Source organism: Danio aesculapii, chromosome 12 (genome assembly GCF_903798145.1).
Source record: "Danio aesculapii chromosome 12, fDanAes4.1, whole genome shotgun sequence".
Classification (NCBI taxonomy): domain Eukaryota; kingdom Metazoa; phylum Chordata; class Actinopteri; order Cypriniformes; family Danionidae; genus Danio; species Danio aesculapii.
Genome location: NC_079446.1, coordinates 17,148,903 through 17,163,778, shown reverse-complemented (window position 1 = coordinate 17,163,778; position 14,876 = coordinate 17,148,903). Strand labels below are relative to the sequence as shown.

The following is a 14,876-nucleotide window of genomic DNA, read 5'->3' as shown; positions in this document are numbered from 1 at the left end:
GTTTAAGATCCAAAAGTGCTAAAAATTGTATTTTTGTGTGAGGATTATCCGGCTGGACAAAACGTGTAAGTGTAATGAACTGTGTTTAAACACAGATCTTATTATGTTCAATCTTCGAAAAGCATATAAGAAAATCCTATAGGGATTTTATAGAGGAAACCATTTTTATGCTAGCAGCCGATTCGCCTACAACACATGAGTCAAAGCCAGTTCCCGGAGGGCCGCAGCTCTGCACAGTTTAGTTCCAACCCTAATTAAACACACCTGATCAAACTAATTGAGTACTTTAGGCTTGTTTGATACCTACAGATAGGTGTGTTGAAGCAGGGCTGGAACTAAACTCTGCAGGGCTACGGCCCTCCAGGAATTTACTTTGACACCCCTGGCCTACAAGAGGACGTCATAGTTCCTCCACTCTATAGAGGAATTACCAACCTACGTCACACATGACGTCACACGGGTTCCCAGTTGCAAAAAGAGACCGGTTGCAATAGCAAACATGTCGTGTTGTGCAGTAGGATGCCAAATTTTAAAGTCCAAAAATAGAAAACCTAACTTTTACCATACACCACACTGCTTTAAGCTGAAGTGACGACCTAATCAAAAATGCTCGACTCTGCAGTTCTTATTTCATAACAGGTAAGTTCACGCTATGCTGAATCATACACATTACTAATTTTTGATGGCAGCAATGATTTCAGCAAAAACAGTTAAATATGGTTTATTAAACTGCGGAAATTGAATGCTTAGAATGAAATGTAATTATGTAAGTTCACATACCCTGCCATATAGGTGCAGTTCGTTGTCAGAATGCAGTTTTGCTTGTTAATGATTAGCCAGGCCTTGTATAGCTCCGTCTTTTTTCTTGTCTTTGGCTAGGCAGAACCTTGGTTTTTAGCACTACAAAGTTTTGAATCTGGTAGACATTATTTCTTGCACATGACCACACAGAACAAAATTGTTGGCATCCAAAGACTTGTAGGCCTTTAACTTCTCTCTTGTAAAAACACTTGGAGTTTCAATGAGATTGTTGTATATTTTGGGTTGGATGCTTGGCCATTTTGTCTTATCCAATATCCATTGGGAGGGTAAAGGGTAGCGCTCCCGGTTTTTTTCTACAACCTTGCTGACCACGCATCCTGAATGTTTACAAACATGGTAATTCGTCTATAAGAGAAGGAACGATAGAAAAGAAAGCGGAGAGAGGACTGGGCACGGACATTTTATGTTTTACTTTTTCTTTTAGTTTGACGGCAGTCTTCTTGAGGAGCTGCTGTCTGTTTGTTTTATTTTTCTCATTAAAACTTATTAAAAGTTTGTCGGTTCTCCGCCTCCTTCCCGGGGGCCAATTGGCTGTTAACTTTACTACAGACACAAAAAAAAACAATGAAAAACTCTATTAATGTTATTTATAAAAAATAAACACACGCATGCAAATTTTAAGGTTGAGAAATATTTATCTAGTATTATTATGTAACAAATGTGTGTGACATTTCTGCTTATGTATTTTCACTGCTCACTCTTGGTGCAAAATTCCATTACTTCAGCAAAACACCAACCTGAAATATGGTATAAAGAGTATATATTTATTAAGCACATCATATTTCTTTAAAACCTTCAAAAAGTCAATTTGATTACCTTGTCAGACGTGATGTCCGGGCACCTCCAGTTGTAGAGGTAATACTGCAAGTGTACATCTCCCATTCTGAACTTAAGTGGCTCCAAAAAGGCTTTATTGTTCATTATGTCAAGTGCAGAGAACACATCAAACCCCTTCTGAATAGAGAGAGTTTGACAAGTCAGGTGATCAGATCAAACAACACATTTAAAAGAAGCATTATAAATCTTGTTTACGACAGAACAGCTGCATTGTGTTGCTATTAACACACAATTAGGTCCATACATTTTTCGACATCGACACAATACTAACATTTTTGGCTCTATACACCAACACAGTAGATTTGAAATTAAACTAACAAGATGTGCTTTAACTGCAGACTGTCAGCTTTAATTTGAGGGTATTTACATCCAAACCAGGGGAACGGTGTAGGTATTACAATAGTTTGCATATGTGCCTCCCACTTGTTAAGGGTCAAAAAGTAATTGGACAATTGTCTTCTAAGGTGTTCCACAGTCAGGTATGTGTTATTCCCTCATTAACCCAGTTACAATGAGCAGATAAAAGGTCCAGAGTGCATTTCAAGTGTGCTATTTGCAATTGGAATCTTTTTCTGTCAACTCCCAAGATGACATCCAAAGAGCGGTCACTATCAGTCAAGCAAGCCATCATTAGGCTGAAAAAACAAATCAAACATACAGTAGAGCGATAGCAAAAGCATTAGGCATGGCCAAAACAACTGTTCGGAACATTCTTAAAAAAGAACGCACCAGTGAGCTCAGCAACACCAAAAAGACCCAGAAGACCACAGAAAACAACTGTGGTGGACGACCAAAGAATTCTTTCCCTGGTGAAGAAAACACCCTCACAACAGTTGGAGAGATCAAGAACACTCTCCTGGAGGTAGGTGTATGTGTGTCAAAGTCAACAATCAAGAGAAGACTACAACAGAGTGAATACAGAGGGTTCACCACAATATGTAAACCATTAGTGAGTCTCAAAAACATGAAGGCCAGATTAGAGTTCTCATTCTGGAACAACATCCTATGGACAGATGAGACCAAGATCAACTTGTACCAGAGTGATGGGAAGAAAAGAGTATATAGAAGGAAAGGAACTGCTCGTGATCCTAAGCAGTGAAGCATGGTGGTAGTAGTGACATGACGTGGGCATGTATGGCTGTCAATGAAAGTGGTTTTCTTGTATTTATTGATGCTGTGAATGCTGACAAAAGCAGCTGGATGAATTCTGAAGTTTTCAGGCAATATTTTCTGCTCATATTAAGCCAAATGCTTCAGAACTCATTGGACAGCACTTCACAGAGCAGATGGACAATGACCCAAAGCATACTGCAAAAGCAACCAAAAAGTTTTTGAGGGGAAAGAAGTGGAATGTTATGCAATGGCCAAGTCAATCACCTGACCTGAATCCGATTGAGCATGCAATTCACTTACTGAAGTCAGAACTGAAGGGAAAATGCCCCTAGAACAAGCAGGAACTGAAGACAGTTGTTGTAGAGGCCTGGCAGAGCACCACCAGGAATAAAACCCAGTGTCTGGTGATGTCTATGTATTCCAAACTCCAGGCTGAAATTGTCTGCAAAAGATTTGCAACCAAGTATTAAAAGTAAAAGTTTGATTTATTATTATTATCATTTTGTCCAATTACTTTTGGACTTTCCAATTACTTTACATGCAAACTGTTGTAATTCCAACACCGTTCACCTGATTTGAATCTAAATACCCTGAATTTAAAGCTAACAGTCTGCAGTTAAAGCACATCTTGTTTGTTTAATTTCAAATCCACTGTGTTGGTGTATAGAGCCAAAAATGTTAGAATTGTGTCGATGTTCAAATTTTTATGAACCTAAATGTATTATTTTTTTGTTTGTTTGTTTTTTTAAACAGAAAAAAGATTATAAAAAAATGCAGAATATAAAAAACAGACAGACATCTCATCCATCAACACATTACAAACAATCACCAAACTTATAAAATAGAGAAAAGCAGGCTACTATCTCAGTGTATCCGTATATCCGTTGACTTACTCCTTTACAGATGACAAGTACATCTTCCATTAGCTGTAGTAGTGGGGTGGCCTTGGTGATGCAGTAGACAACATAGGCTGCCTTTAAGACTTTATGCACTGGATGGTCCTGAGCCGTAGAGTAAAGTGTGAAGAAACTCACCATATCGGTTACCGTCTCATCCATGTTCTGCATTCATAATATGATTGACATTAATGCAACACATGGCAGTAAAAAGTTTGAACGAAATGGTTGACAGATCAAGCTATCACACTTACCTTCACAACGTAAGTGTCAATAACACCATCTTGAGGCAGAAGCCAGTGCTCAATATCCTCCACGGTCAGAACAGTAGAGAGATTGAAAATCTTGAAATGTTCTTTTAGAAGATCATGAACAACTGGCACATCCTGTAAAGTCATGGGGCGAAGGCCTGTGGTTTTCGTTGTCTATTGTTGTAGATAAAGGAGTATAAGAATAAAGAATGTGAAAAGTACTTGGAATTTTACATGGGTCTCTAAACAGAAACTATGTCAATAAATTTTTCAACCCAGGCTCATTGGAAATAGCACGTCATGATTATTTCAAGTACGATGCTACCCTGAATTAACATCTATGTTAGTCCAAGAACATCATTTTTGTTGGAAAATGTTTTCCATAGTTATTTCCTACCCCTAAAGCAACAATAACTGTAAATTATTCCCAAAATCAGAGGGGTATAATAGTTGGATAATCATGTAGAAGTGCATAAACCTAACCGTAAGCCTAAACTTAACATAAACGGTGTAACACGGGGAGTGACAGAGACAACTATGGAACAAAATCAATGCCAAAAGTATTGAATTAAAAAGCTTGTTGAATAGCACAAACTGAAAAAAATAATAATAAAGCAAACGCAAACGGCCGCGAGCTCTGGTGGCCGGTCGGTCAGAGCCAGCACCGCACGTCAAATACTGGTTGAGAGATGCTGGATGGCTGCCAATATTTGATGGGAACACCTCTGAAGTTTCAGATAATATCTGGGCCTGTGCATAGTTATGAATGTGAAAAGTGAAAGTCGTGACATTTGGCCAAGCATGATAACACAAGAGTGTTTCCATTATTATATTAATCATACCCATTAACCCCCCCCCCACACACACACACACACACACACTTAGCGAGAATCACGCGACCGTCACCACCCCCACTTAGCTAATTTCCACGACCTTCACATCCCTACCACGTAGCGAAAATGAGCACCTGCACATTTAAGAGTCTGTGAATGGCACTGCAGAACAACATCTGTCGCTGAATCCGAGGAGTGAGGTTTACGCGATCACCAACTGGCTTCTGTTACATAAGGGCAAATATAAATGACCAAAAGATCATTTACTTATTTTACTCATACTCATTTTATTACTTATAATGTCCAAGACACTGATATTAATATTAAATGCTACTTTTGTGCCTTTATTAGCTTTTTTCTCGTCTATTTACTGGGTTAAAAATCTTAAATTATTCCATCTACACCTGCTGGTGGAAAAGCAGCTGGCGATCTTCAATCTGCAATCTATTGCTTTTCCTGCAGTTCCCGGATGTAATGTTGAATTTTAACAGTCGAATTTGAGCCACTGAATTTATGGAAGCGAATATTTGAACTGAAATAAAATGAACTGAAAATTACCAGTTGAATATTATACATCGTATTTTTAAAGGGTATTGAATATTTTGTAAGTGAATCCTGGAAATTGAAAATGAATTATTGAATTTACAAGTACGAAAACATGTTTGAAATATTGTTAGTTGAAATGTTCACAGCTTAAATAAACAGCTATGTTAAATTTCAGGACCTAAAAATACAAACCCTGCAATTCAAGTCATTAAAATGCAAGAACTTGTTAATACGGTGTATTATTTTTTTCAGTTTGTGCTATTCAACTAGCTTCTTAATTCAATACTTTTGGCATTGATTTTGTTCCATAGACAACTGAGGTGAGGATCCACATGCAAGTTTTATGCAATGGTCAACACGGGTGCAAACAGAGGTATGAAGGCAAATCCAGAATCGTGGTCACTATAACAGGCAAGAGGTCGAAAAGCAGACAGCAGACAGGGATAACTAAATAAACAAGGCGAGGTAAATATACGGGAAAACAAGACAAGGAAACCACATTGTAGTGTCACTATACAGATGACAAGACTTGGCAATGGGAATTCTTCTTCTTCTTTTGCTTTACTGGCGGGCTGGTGTCATATGCACATGCCGCCACCTACAGTTCATATAAATATATATATCTATATATATCTATATATATATACTATTATGCTAACTTAATTTTCTCCATCAGGACTCAGCTGTCAGCTGGCACTGCGTGTTCAGCTCCTCCTGCTTCCAGACTTAGTCCCTCAGGGTCCTTTTAATACATTTAATTTAAATTATTATTATATATATATATTTTTTTTCTTTTTTATATTCTTTCGCTCAATCCTGTGTTATATAGATATTGTATCAATACCCTATACCCTAAACTATCCCTATTAACATTTATCCCTAATATATATTCTAAGTTTCTATCTTTACGTCCATTATTATTTAAATATTCTATTAATTCCCTCCTCTCTTGTATATATTTCCTGCAATCAAACATAACATGTTCTACGGTTTCTCTGGCTCCACAATGATCACACAAATCATTTTCTTTAACTCCCAGTATTGACATAGTTGAATTTAGTTCAGTGTGACCAAGTCTCAGTCTTGTTAATATAACTTCTTCCTTTCTGTTTCTACCATATACATTTATTTTTGTCTCTACTATTTTTTTAATTTTATATAGATGCCGTCCCTTCTTGTCTCTATCCCAGATTCCTTGCCATTCTTTCTTAATATTTTCTTTAATAATAGATTTAATTTCACCTTTTCCTAAGAGAACCCCGATATCTAACTTATTACTTTTCAATGCTTCCTTTGCCAGTTTATCAGCCATTTCATTTCCATATATTCCTTTATGCGCAGGTATCCAGCAAAACCCTACTGTCCCTTCTTTCCTTTGTATACGATATAAAATTGTGAATACCTCATAAATTAAATCTTCTCTGGTTGATCTGTGAGTAATTAAAGATGATAATGCTGATGCTGAATCCGAACAAATAACTACCCTCTCAGGGCATATTTCTTCCACCCATGTTAATCCTATTATTAATGCAGTTGTTTCTATAGAGTAGATTGATAACTTATCTGATAATCTTTTTGAAATTCTTATCTTAAATTTTGGAATGTATACACCTATGCCTGAACCTCCTGTGACTGGGTCTTTTGATCCATCAGTATATATTTGTAAACTTTCATAAAACCTTTGTACATGATTTTTAATTTTTGGAATTATCCCACCCATCTCTTCCCAATCCCTTAACTTTCCTATTATTTCCGGATCAACTTTAACCTCAGGAAGTATCCATGGTGGAATCTCCCCCCTTTTAGAAGACATACTACACTCTATATTTGCTACTTGATACTTTTCTGCCAATTGATTTGCATTCCATCCAAATCCTCGTCCTTTATTTACATACTCCCAACAATTTTCTAATGTTACCTTAGCAATATGAGCTCCCTCATAACTTTTAATTTACTTCCAATATACCATGGACAACTTTATTCTACGTAAATTTAATGGCATTTCATTTGCTTCCACCAATAACACATTAATTGAAGTTGTTCTTACTGCACCTAAACAAATCCTAAGAGCTCTATATTGTAATTTATCTAATCTAGTTAATAAAGTTGTTGAAGCTGCTCCATAAATCATACATCCATAATCCAATACAGATCTAATTATGGCTTGATATATTGTAATTAATCCCATTCTTTCTGCTCCCCATTCTTTGCCAGCTATTGCTCTCATCACATTTAGAGCCTTCCTACATTTATTTTCTATCTCATCTGTATGTTTTTTCCAGTTATACCTTTTATCAAACCACATACCTAGATATTTAAATGATTCCACTCGATCTAATACATTATTATACAATGTTAGTTCTTGATTTTCCAGAATTTTTTTCTTACGAGTAAATAACATCCAACATGATTTACTTGTTGACATTTTAAAACTCCAATCCATAGTCCACTGTTCTACATTTTTAATAGCTGTCTGCATACATGAAATAACCTTCGTAATATTACGTCCCCTCTTCCATATTGCACCATCATCTGCATATAATGCACATCCTATCCCAAATCCCACATTGTCAAATATATCGTTAATCATAATATTAAATAATACAGGGCTGATTACACTTCCCTGTGGGATACCATTTTCTGCATTATACTCAGATGATTGTTTTGATCCTACCTGTACTACAAATGTTCTTTCAAATAAAAATTGTAATAACCAGTTATACATATTACCTCTTATTCCTAATCTATCAACTTTAATTAACAGCCCTTCTCTCCATACTGTGTCATATGCTTTTTCAATATCGAAATATACCACCGCCATATACTCTTTCATACTAATAGCTTTTTCTATATCATTACTCGGCAATGGGAATGAGTGAGTGTGCTGTTTAAATAGTGTGTGTAATCAGTCTTTGACAATCCTCAGGTGGTGCGAGTGTAATCAGTCAGAATGAGGAAGCATGTGTGTGTGTGTGTGTGAGAGCGAAGTGCATGTATGAAAATGTAGTCCAGAAATGGGGGATTTGTAGTCCACAAGTTATTGTAAGTCAGATCCAAGAAGTGTTGATCGTGACAAACGGTAAACGTATCCCTTAATTCTGATTGGCTGACTGAAAAGTTATTCCAGTATCAACATAGACGGTAATTCAGAAACATGTTCCACTTGGTGAAATCAGGTTGGCGATAAAATGCACGTCATGATTTAGCCAAGTACGATGCGATCCTGGATTATTATCTATGTGCCCAGATTAACGTATTGGAAATTGTCAAAAATGTTCTATTTAGTTGATTTGTGTAAACAAATGAAAACATAGTCCAGGGCTACATTTTTGAAAACTGAGAAATATGTACACTGGACTGTTTTCTTGCTGTTTTCGTTTTCACAAATCCACTAAAAATGAAAATTCTTGACAATTTCAAATACGTTAATAATAATCTCATACATGCCATTCCATCAGAGGCCGCTGTGTATATTTTGGTGTATTATCTCAATACTCTTCTGGCACGAGACCATAAGAGAGGCCGATTGTCATGCATTAAAATATATCCAAATCTATCTCACTGCAATTCGTAACTTTTTGATTTAGTGTTTAATTCGTCTGAATTTATACAATCTCATTCATACAGTTTAGTATGATTTGCTTATCCCCAGTCACCCCAGGTTGGGGGGTAGGGGTGGTATTTGGTGCCACGGCTCCCTTTAAAAATGTATCTTTTTTGTACAACTGAATGAATTTGTATAAATTAGCCACTAACCTGACAAAATGTAAAACAGTTTAGTTTCCTCATCAGCTTGAATCAATCATGCCAGAAAATGCTGTCCATACAGAAGTAAACGGTGGTGACAGCCAATACCACACATTTTACACACAAAATGCAGCCACATATTTCTTAGTTTCACACATGTAGCCCTGGCTACATTTTCCCAGTGAGCCTGTGTTAACATGTTTAAAGTCAACATTGCTTTTCTAATGTAAATTATGTGTGTATTCATATTTTCATATCTTTCTTTCTGCTATGAACTGCACTGACAGATAATTTGACTATTTTTTTCTAGTCTGCATCTTCTTAAATCATTCATTTATGTCTTGTATTTAGCTGGTTAAATTTCGCAGTGTGCAAATTAAATTCAGAATTACTCTAAAACATCAATGTTGTATATCATTGTTTAAGAGTTTGAAACCACACAGCAACGTGTTTTTCTTACTTAGAAGTTTTATATTGTTTCTAGTCCAAATATCTAAAGATTCTTATATCAAGAAACATTTTCTAGGCAAGCAAAATATCTTGTTTTAAAGCACATTTGTTTTCAGAAATAGTATGCCAATATTAAGTGAGTTTTTCCTTAAAACAAGCAAAATAATCTGCCAATAGGGTAAGCAAAATAATCTTCTTTTTCCTTTTGATATAAGATTATTTTCTTACCCCACTGGCAGATTATTTTGCTTGTTTTAAGGAAAAACTCACTTCATTTTGGCATATTATTTCTTAAAACAAAACAATATGTTTTGCTTGTCAAGAAAATTCTTCTTGATTTAAGAATTTGTAGATATTTGGACAAGGAACAAGACAAAAAATTCTAACTAAGAAAAGCATTTTTTGCCATGCACTATTATTTTTGATACGTATTCTTGTTGATCACTGCTTGAATAGCATAAAGAACTAAATTAATATGAATGATGCTATAGCTATTTTACAAATGACATAAATACTCAGTAATGTGACAAAACCAAAACAGAAACTTAGTGACCTCTTTGTTGTTGTCTTGATTTGAACAGTCAATATGACGAGTGTTGCGAGTCATTAGCTGGAGTACCCACCAGACTTGCTAGAGGAGACTTCAGTTATATAAACGCTCCACCAGTTGTTCACCTGGACTACACCTACCATCATGCTTTGCATCTCGCAGCTGAATCAGTTTACCAATCTGGACATTGATTACACTGACACAACTGCAGCTCATTACAAACACTATTCAAGCACCACACTCACACTATCATTCTGAGATATTGTGTTTGTTTCATGTCATGAAATTTTCTGAGCCACCGTTTGTTCTATTCCTGCCAGAAAAGTCTAGATGGCATACAGCTGCTGATAATCACAAAATAGCATAATTTTTGTGACAATGTACAACAATAATTCATATTTTTACATTACTGTGAGAGTTGGGGTATAGGGGTAGATGTTAATAAAATAAAATTTAAGGGATAATTTAATAAATATGAATAATAATAGGTATAATTGCTGTTTTTACCTTACTGTGATGGTTGGGGAAGGGGTAGTTGTCAATAAAATAAAATTAATATATATATTAATAAATATTATAAATAATTCTCATTAACTTCCGGCCGCAGCTGTATGCCTTCTAGCAACAATCATTCCTGCCTGGTTTGTTTTGTGTCTACCTGTTTTTTGGATTGTGATTGTTTTTTGCCTGCCCTGACCATTGTCCCTTTTATTAGATTATGATTTTTGGGATTACCGCTATTGCTGTTTTGAAGATGTCCTCGCTGCAGTTTATAGCACAATGACGTACTGGATCAGATCCAATATGTAGTGGACATTGTAATAATATGCATTAATTACCATTTCGTGTCGTGTTTCATCTGTTGCAAACAGACAAATTGCTTATCTGCAAATCTCATCATGTAGCATGTTTTTAGGACACGAGGTTACAATGTAACCTGCTCACCTAATGTTTACACTCATAATATTTATATTATTTGCTAATTAATAACCTCATGTGGAATTTCAGTCACGGAAGCATGCTTTGAGAGCCTTTCTAAATAAATGAATAAAATTGCGGTTTTCCATTAAGGCAGCCTGGGGTGCTGAAATATAGTTGGCTAAACTGGCATTGGGCGGGTTAAAAGAACCAAAACAAAGACAGTGTTCCAGCACAAAACACCTATTTTAAAAGCAGAATATCTGACTTTAGCATTATTTTTCAGATAAACAAAATGTTCACTTGACATGTGTCTTAAATATCTGCATATTAGTTCTGTTATTTTTATGCGTTATAAAAGTCAATAATAGTTTACATACAGCACTTTTAATAATTAATATAATTAATTTTCATTTCTTGCAAAAACCACTCGCGCACACTTGTCCACTACATTTTGGACCTGACCCAGTACGTCATCATGATATAGGCTGTAGTTTAACAAGATTAAACACACCTAAACTGAAACTTATTATCTGACCAGAGTCATGTAAACACAAGGAGATTAGCTATACTGTTGGTGACAGATAGTCCATCCATGATTATGTGTATGTAAAAAAAATTTAATTGGGTTTTTATGTGTTTTAAAATTATAATAGATTTTATTTTTTAAATTAATGTAGTTACTTATCCAAATCCTTTGGGTTTATGGAATCACAAACAAAAGTCAAAAAAGTTTATGAAGAATATCAAGAGGGCGGTCTGACCTCAGGAAGCCGATTCAGCTTGAGAGCCCGCTGCAATGTCATATTTCGAGTGAGAGAAGAAAAATTTAGCTCAATCAGCTTGCGTGTGTTCAACGATCTGTGCCAGTACCTGTAAACAACCATGGATGAAAGCGTAATTTAATTTGAAAAAAGAACTCAAATAAAACAGTCTGTGAGAAAAGTAAAGAAAGATTTGTTTAATTTGAATCATACCTACAGCTCGCAATTGGCTTTGGCAGGACAGCACTGGTGCTGTAAACTGCTTGAGATATACCCAGCTGATGGACCCGTCTAGTGAGCTCCTTAATGAGGACTGGTGCCAGTCTTTTTGAGCGAAGTTTTTTGTGCACGCACAGGAAGTTCACCTCTACCATCTTTAACTCTCTGTGCAGTATTTTTTAAAGATTTTGGTCATTTGAGTCAACTAGACATATTTGATTATTTCAACTGGCTAATAACATTTCGCACTTACGTATCAAATGTTTTAATAGTAGCAGGAATGGCACTTATGAATCCTACAAGTTTCTGATTGGAGTCTACTCTGACTCCACAATGCCAACATGACCGCCACCCAGGAGGACAAAGAGCCCTAAACATAAAGAGAAATTATAAGATTAGTTGTTTTGTGTCGAGTACTAATGTAAATATACACATCAAGAGATAAAGCATACTGTACCAGAGCAAGAACTGTGGAGAGTAATGAGGGCGAGGTCTGTTATCCTCCACCACCTCCTCCATGTAGTTTTCATTCAGAAAGTCCTTCAATTCTCTCAGCTATAATTGCAGTGAGACAGATAAGGATACAGATAACTGTTTGTGTTTTCTGGAGTAGTTGCCAACTGGCAGGCAGCGATGCTAAAAATGCTACATATTTTCACCATTTAACCATAACCTCTTCACTTCATTGCATTCCGAAGTTGAAAAATATTACACACACATGTAAAACTATCTTTATGGAGACATTCCATAGATGTAATGATTTTTAATGTAATGTACACTGTTTTATTTTTGCTGTAATTGGCTGAAAACTGCCCCTTTACAGTGACTTACATATAAATGTGTTTTACAGTAGCACGACCCTACTACAATTTCATTTTACAGTAAAAAAACCTTTCTGCAAAATGTTTTTATGGTAAAATGCACTTTACCACATTTAAATTTTACAGTATGACACTTTTTTTAGTACTTCTACTGTAATTTATTTACATTTTACACTAGCAGTACAGCATTTTTATTTTTAGTATTTACTATTGAATTTAATCCGTTCCAAACAAGTGATGTGATCATGTACAACAGTATTTTTATTATGCATTGTTTTTATATCCATTTTAAATAGCTTAAAAAAAGTTCATTAATCAATCTATTTTAAATACATTTTGTGTTGCAAGATGTTAACTAATAATTTTATTTCATTAACTCTCTTGTTTTTGTCTTTAATTGCAGAAGCTACTTGATTAATTACAGTAGAATACTGCAAATTCCTAATATGCAGTAAGCTATACTGTACGTTTTAAAATCACCCACACTGCAGTTTCATAGCAAAGCTACACATCTTTAAGCATAAAGCAAGCTGAGATCTCCAGATATAAATACTTGTTCATTTCTACTATCATTTGAATTTAGTATTCAACATTTTGAATGTTTCCAGCATTCTTTGCATAGGATTGAATTAAGAGAAAAATAATTTGAAAATAAAAGCAACCATATATTTTTCAAGTTGAGAGAAAAACTTGCTAGATTAAGAAGGGTTTTGAGTGTGTGTTTTTAGTTTCTCACCTTGCAGAAGAGTAGCACTCATGCTTTGGGTCTTGGTATTCATTATTATCTGAATGTGCTAACACTAGCTCTGAGGTCAATAAGCATTTTCAAAGTAAATTTGCTCTTGGGTTCTATTTGCTTAAAATAAAGTAAAATAACACATTTAAAATCAATGGAAATCTGTGTCTTAATTAAATTAAATTATGCTAAGTTTACTAATTTGTAACCAACAACATTCACTTCATTTGATAAAAGCGATGTTCCTTCTGCTAAAAAAAAAGAACTTGATTAATTTGATTTGATAATTGGATTTGATTAATTTGATTAACTTACTTGATTAATTTAATTAAATAAAAAACATCAGGTTAACCATTAAATAAATTTGACATCTTATTGACAATAAATATTCACTCAAATTTATTATTTATCAAAAAGTATTTTTTTTTGTGTGGGTGCTTTATTAATTGTAAAAAATTATTTTACTAATTTAAGTGGATTGACATAAAACAATTAAAATCCTACAAAAAAATTAAATAACATAAGAATTTTGTTCTTTCAACTCATTTTAAATAAAAAGTTTGAACAAGCAGCAAAAGTCTTCTTCTTTTGTGTGTGTTTGTGTGAGTGTGTGTGTACATTAAGTCTTTTTGGGACCATGTTGGCTCCCAAAGTTCTTTTGCTCACCTGATCCTGGTTGGTTAGGTTGAGTGTGTCCCAAATGAATCCTTGTGGCAGGGAATATGGCTCTTCTCTGACTTTTAGCCACTCTGATTCAATTGGACCATATGATGTCACTTTTTCATCTAAAAAAAACATGAATATATTTTGTAGATATTCTGAGTTTTGGTAGTTTCTAGCTTTTGCACTGTGCATCATACCTATCTTAGGCACTGGCTGGGTATCCCAAAATCGGTATGTGTGTCTTTGAGCCTCTTGTAGGTTCTTTGGAAGCCCCTGACCTAAAGAAAACAGGTGCAGTGCTTTCTGAATTTCCTGTTGCTTCTCCTCGGGTAGAGAGTCAAGCTGGGGATAAATTTGTGCTGATTTGAAACGTTATATATAAACACACTCAACACACACACACAAAAATCATCATTATTCTTAACGATTTCACCGAGTGTCAGTTACCATTTCAAAGGGGTCACGTGGCCCCTCTTTAGCCCATGCCTGATCCTTGTTTTTCTTTGCCTTCTTCTTTTTGCCTTTTTCCTCTGAGCTCTCTTCACTGAATACAACCAATATGCTTTAAAACAAGTAATAAACGTAAAGAATCACAAAAGAGAATGAACAGATCACTTACAGAACATTCTGCTTGGCCATTAAAGATTTTGTGGACATTGGAGCAGCCATTGTTGTGATCGGTCAGCTCAGTGGTTATGGGTGTAGGCGCT

At 35.3% G+C, this 14,876-nt stretch overlaps 1 protein-coding gene across 1 annotated transcript; it reads right to left on the bottom strand.

Annotated features, from left to right (window-relative positions):
* Positions 1 to 1,449: 1,449 nt before the first annotated feature.
* Positions 1,450 to 14,876, bottom strand: nmt1b (N-myristoyltransferase 1b). Its single transcript, XM_056469576.1, has 12 exons — positions 14,786 to 14,876; positions 14,614 to 14,710; positions 14,364 to 14,508; positions 14,170 to 14,288; positions 12,404 to 12,501; positions 12,200 to 12,316; positions 11,941 to 12,111; positions 11,728 to 11,836; positions 3,923 to 4,093; positions 3,666 to 3,833; positions 1,639 to 1,776; positions 1,450 to 1,559 (listed from the first exon to the last, which is right to left on the bottom strand). Exons 1-12 carry the CDS (start codon positions 14,833 to 14,835, stop codon positions 1,539 to 1,541), a joined length of 1,404 nt encoding a protein of 467 aa, XP_056325551.1. The 5' UTR covers positions 14,836 to 14,876; the 3' UTR covers positions 1,450 to 1,538.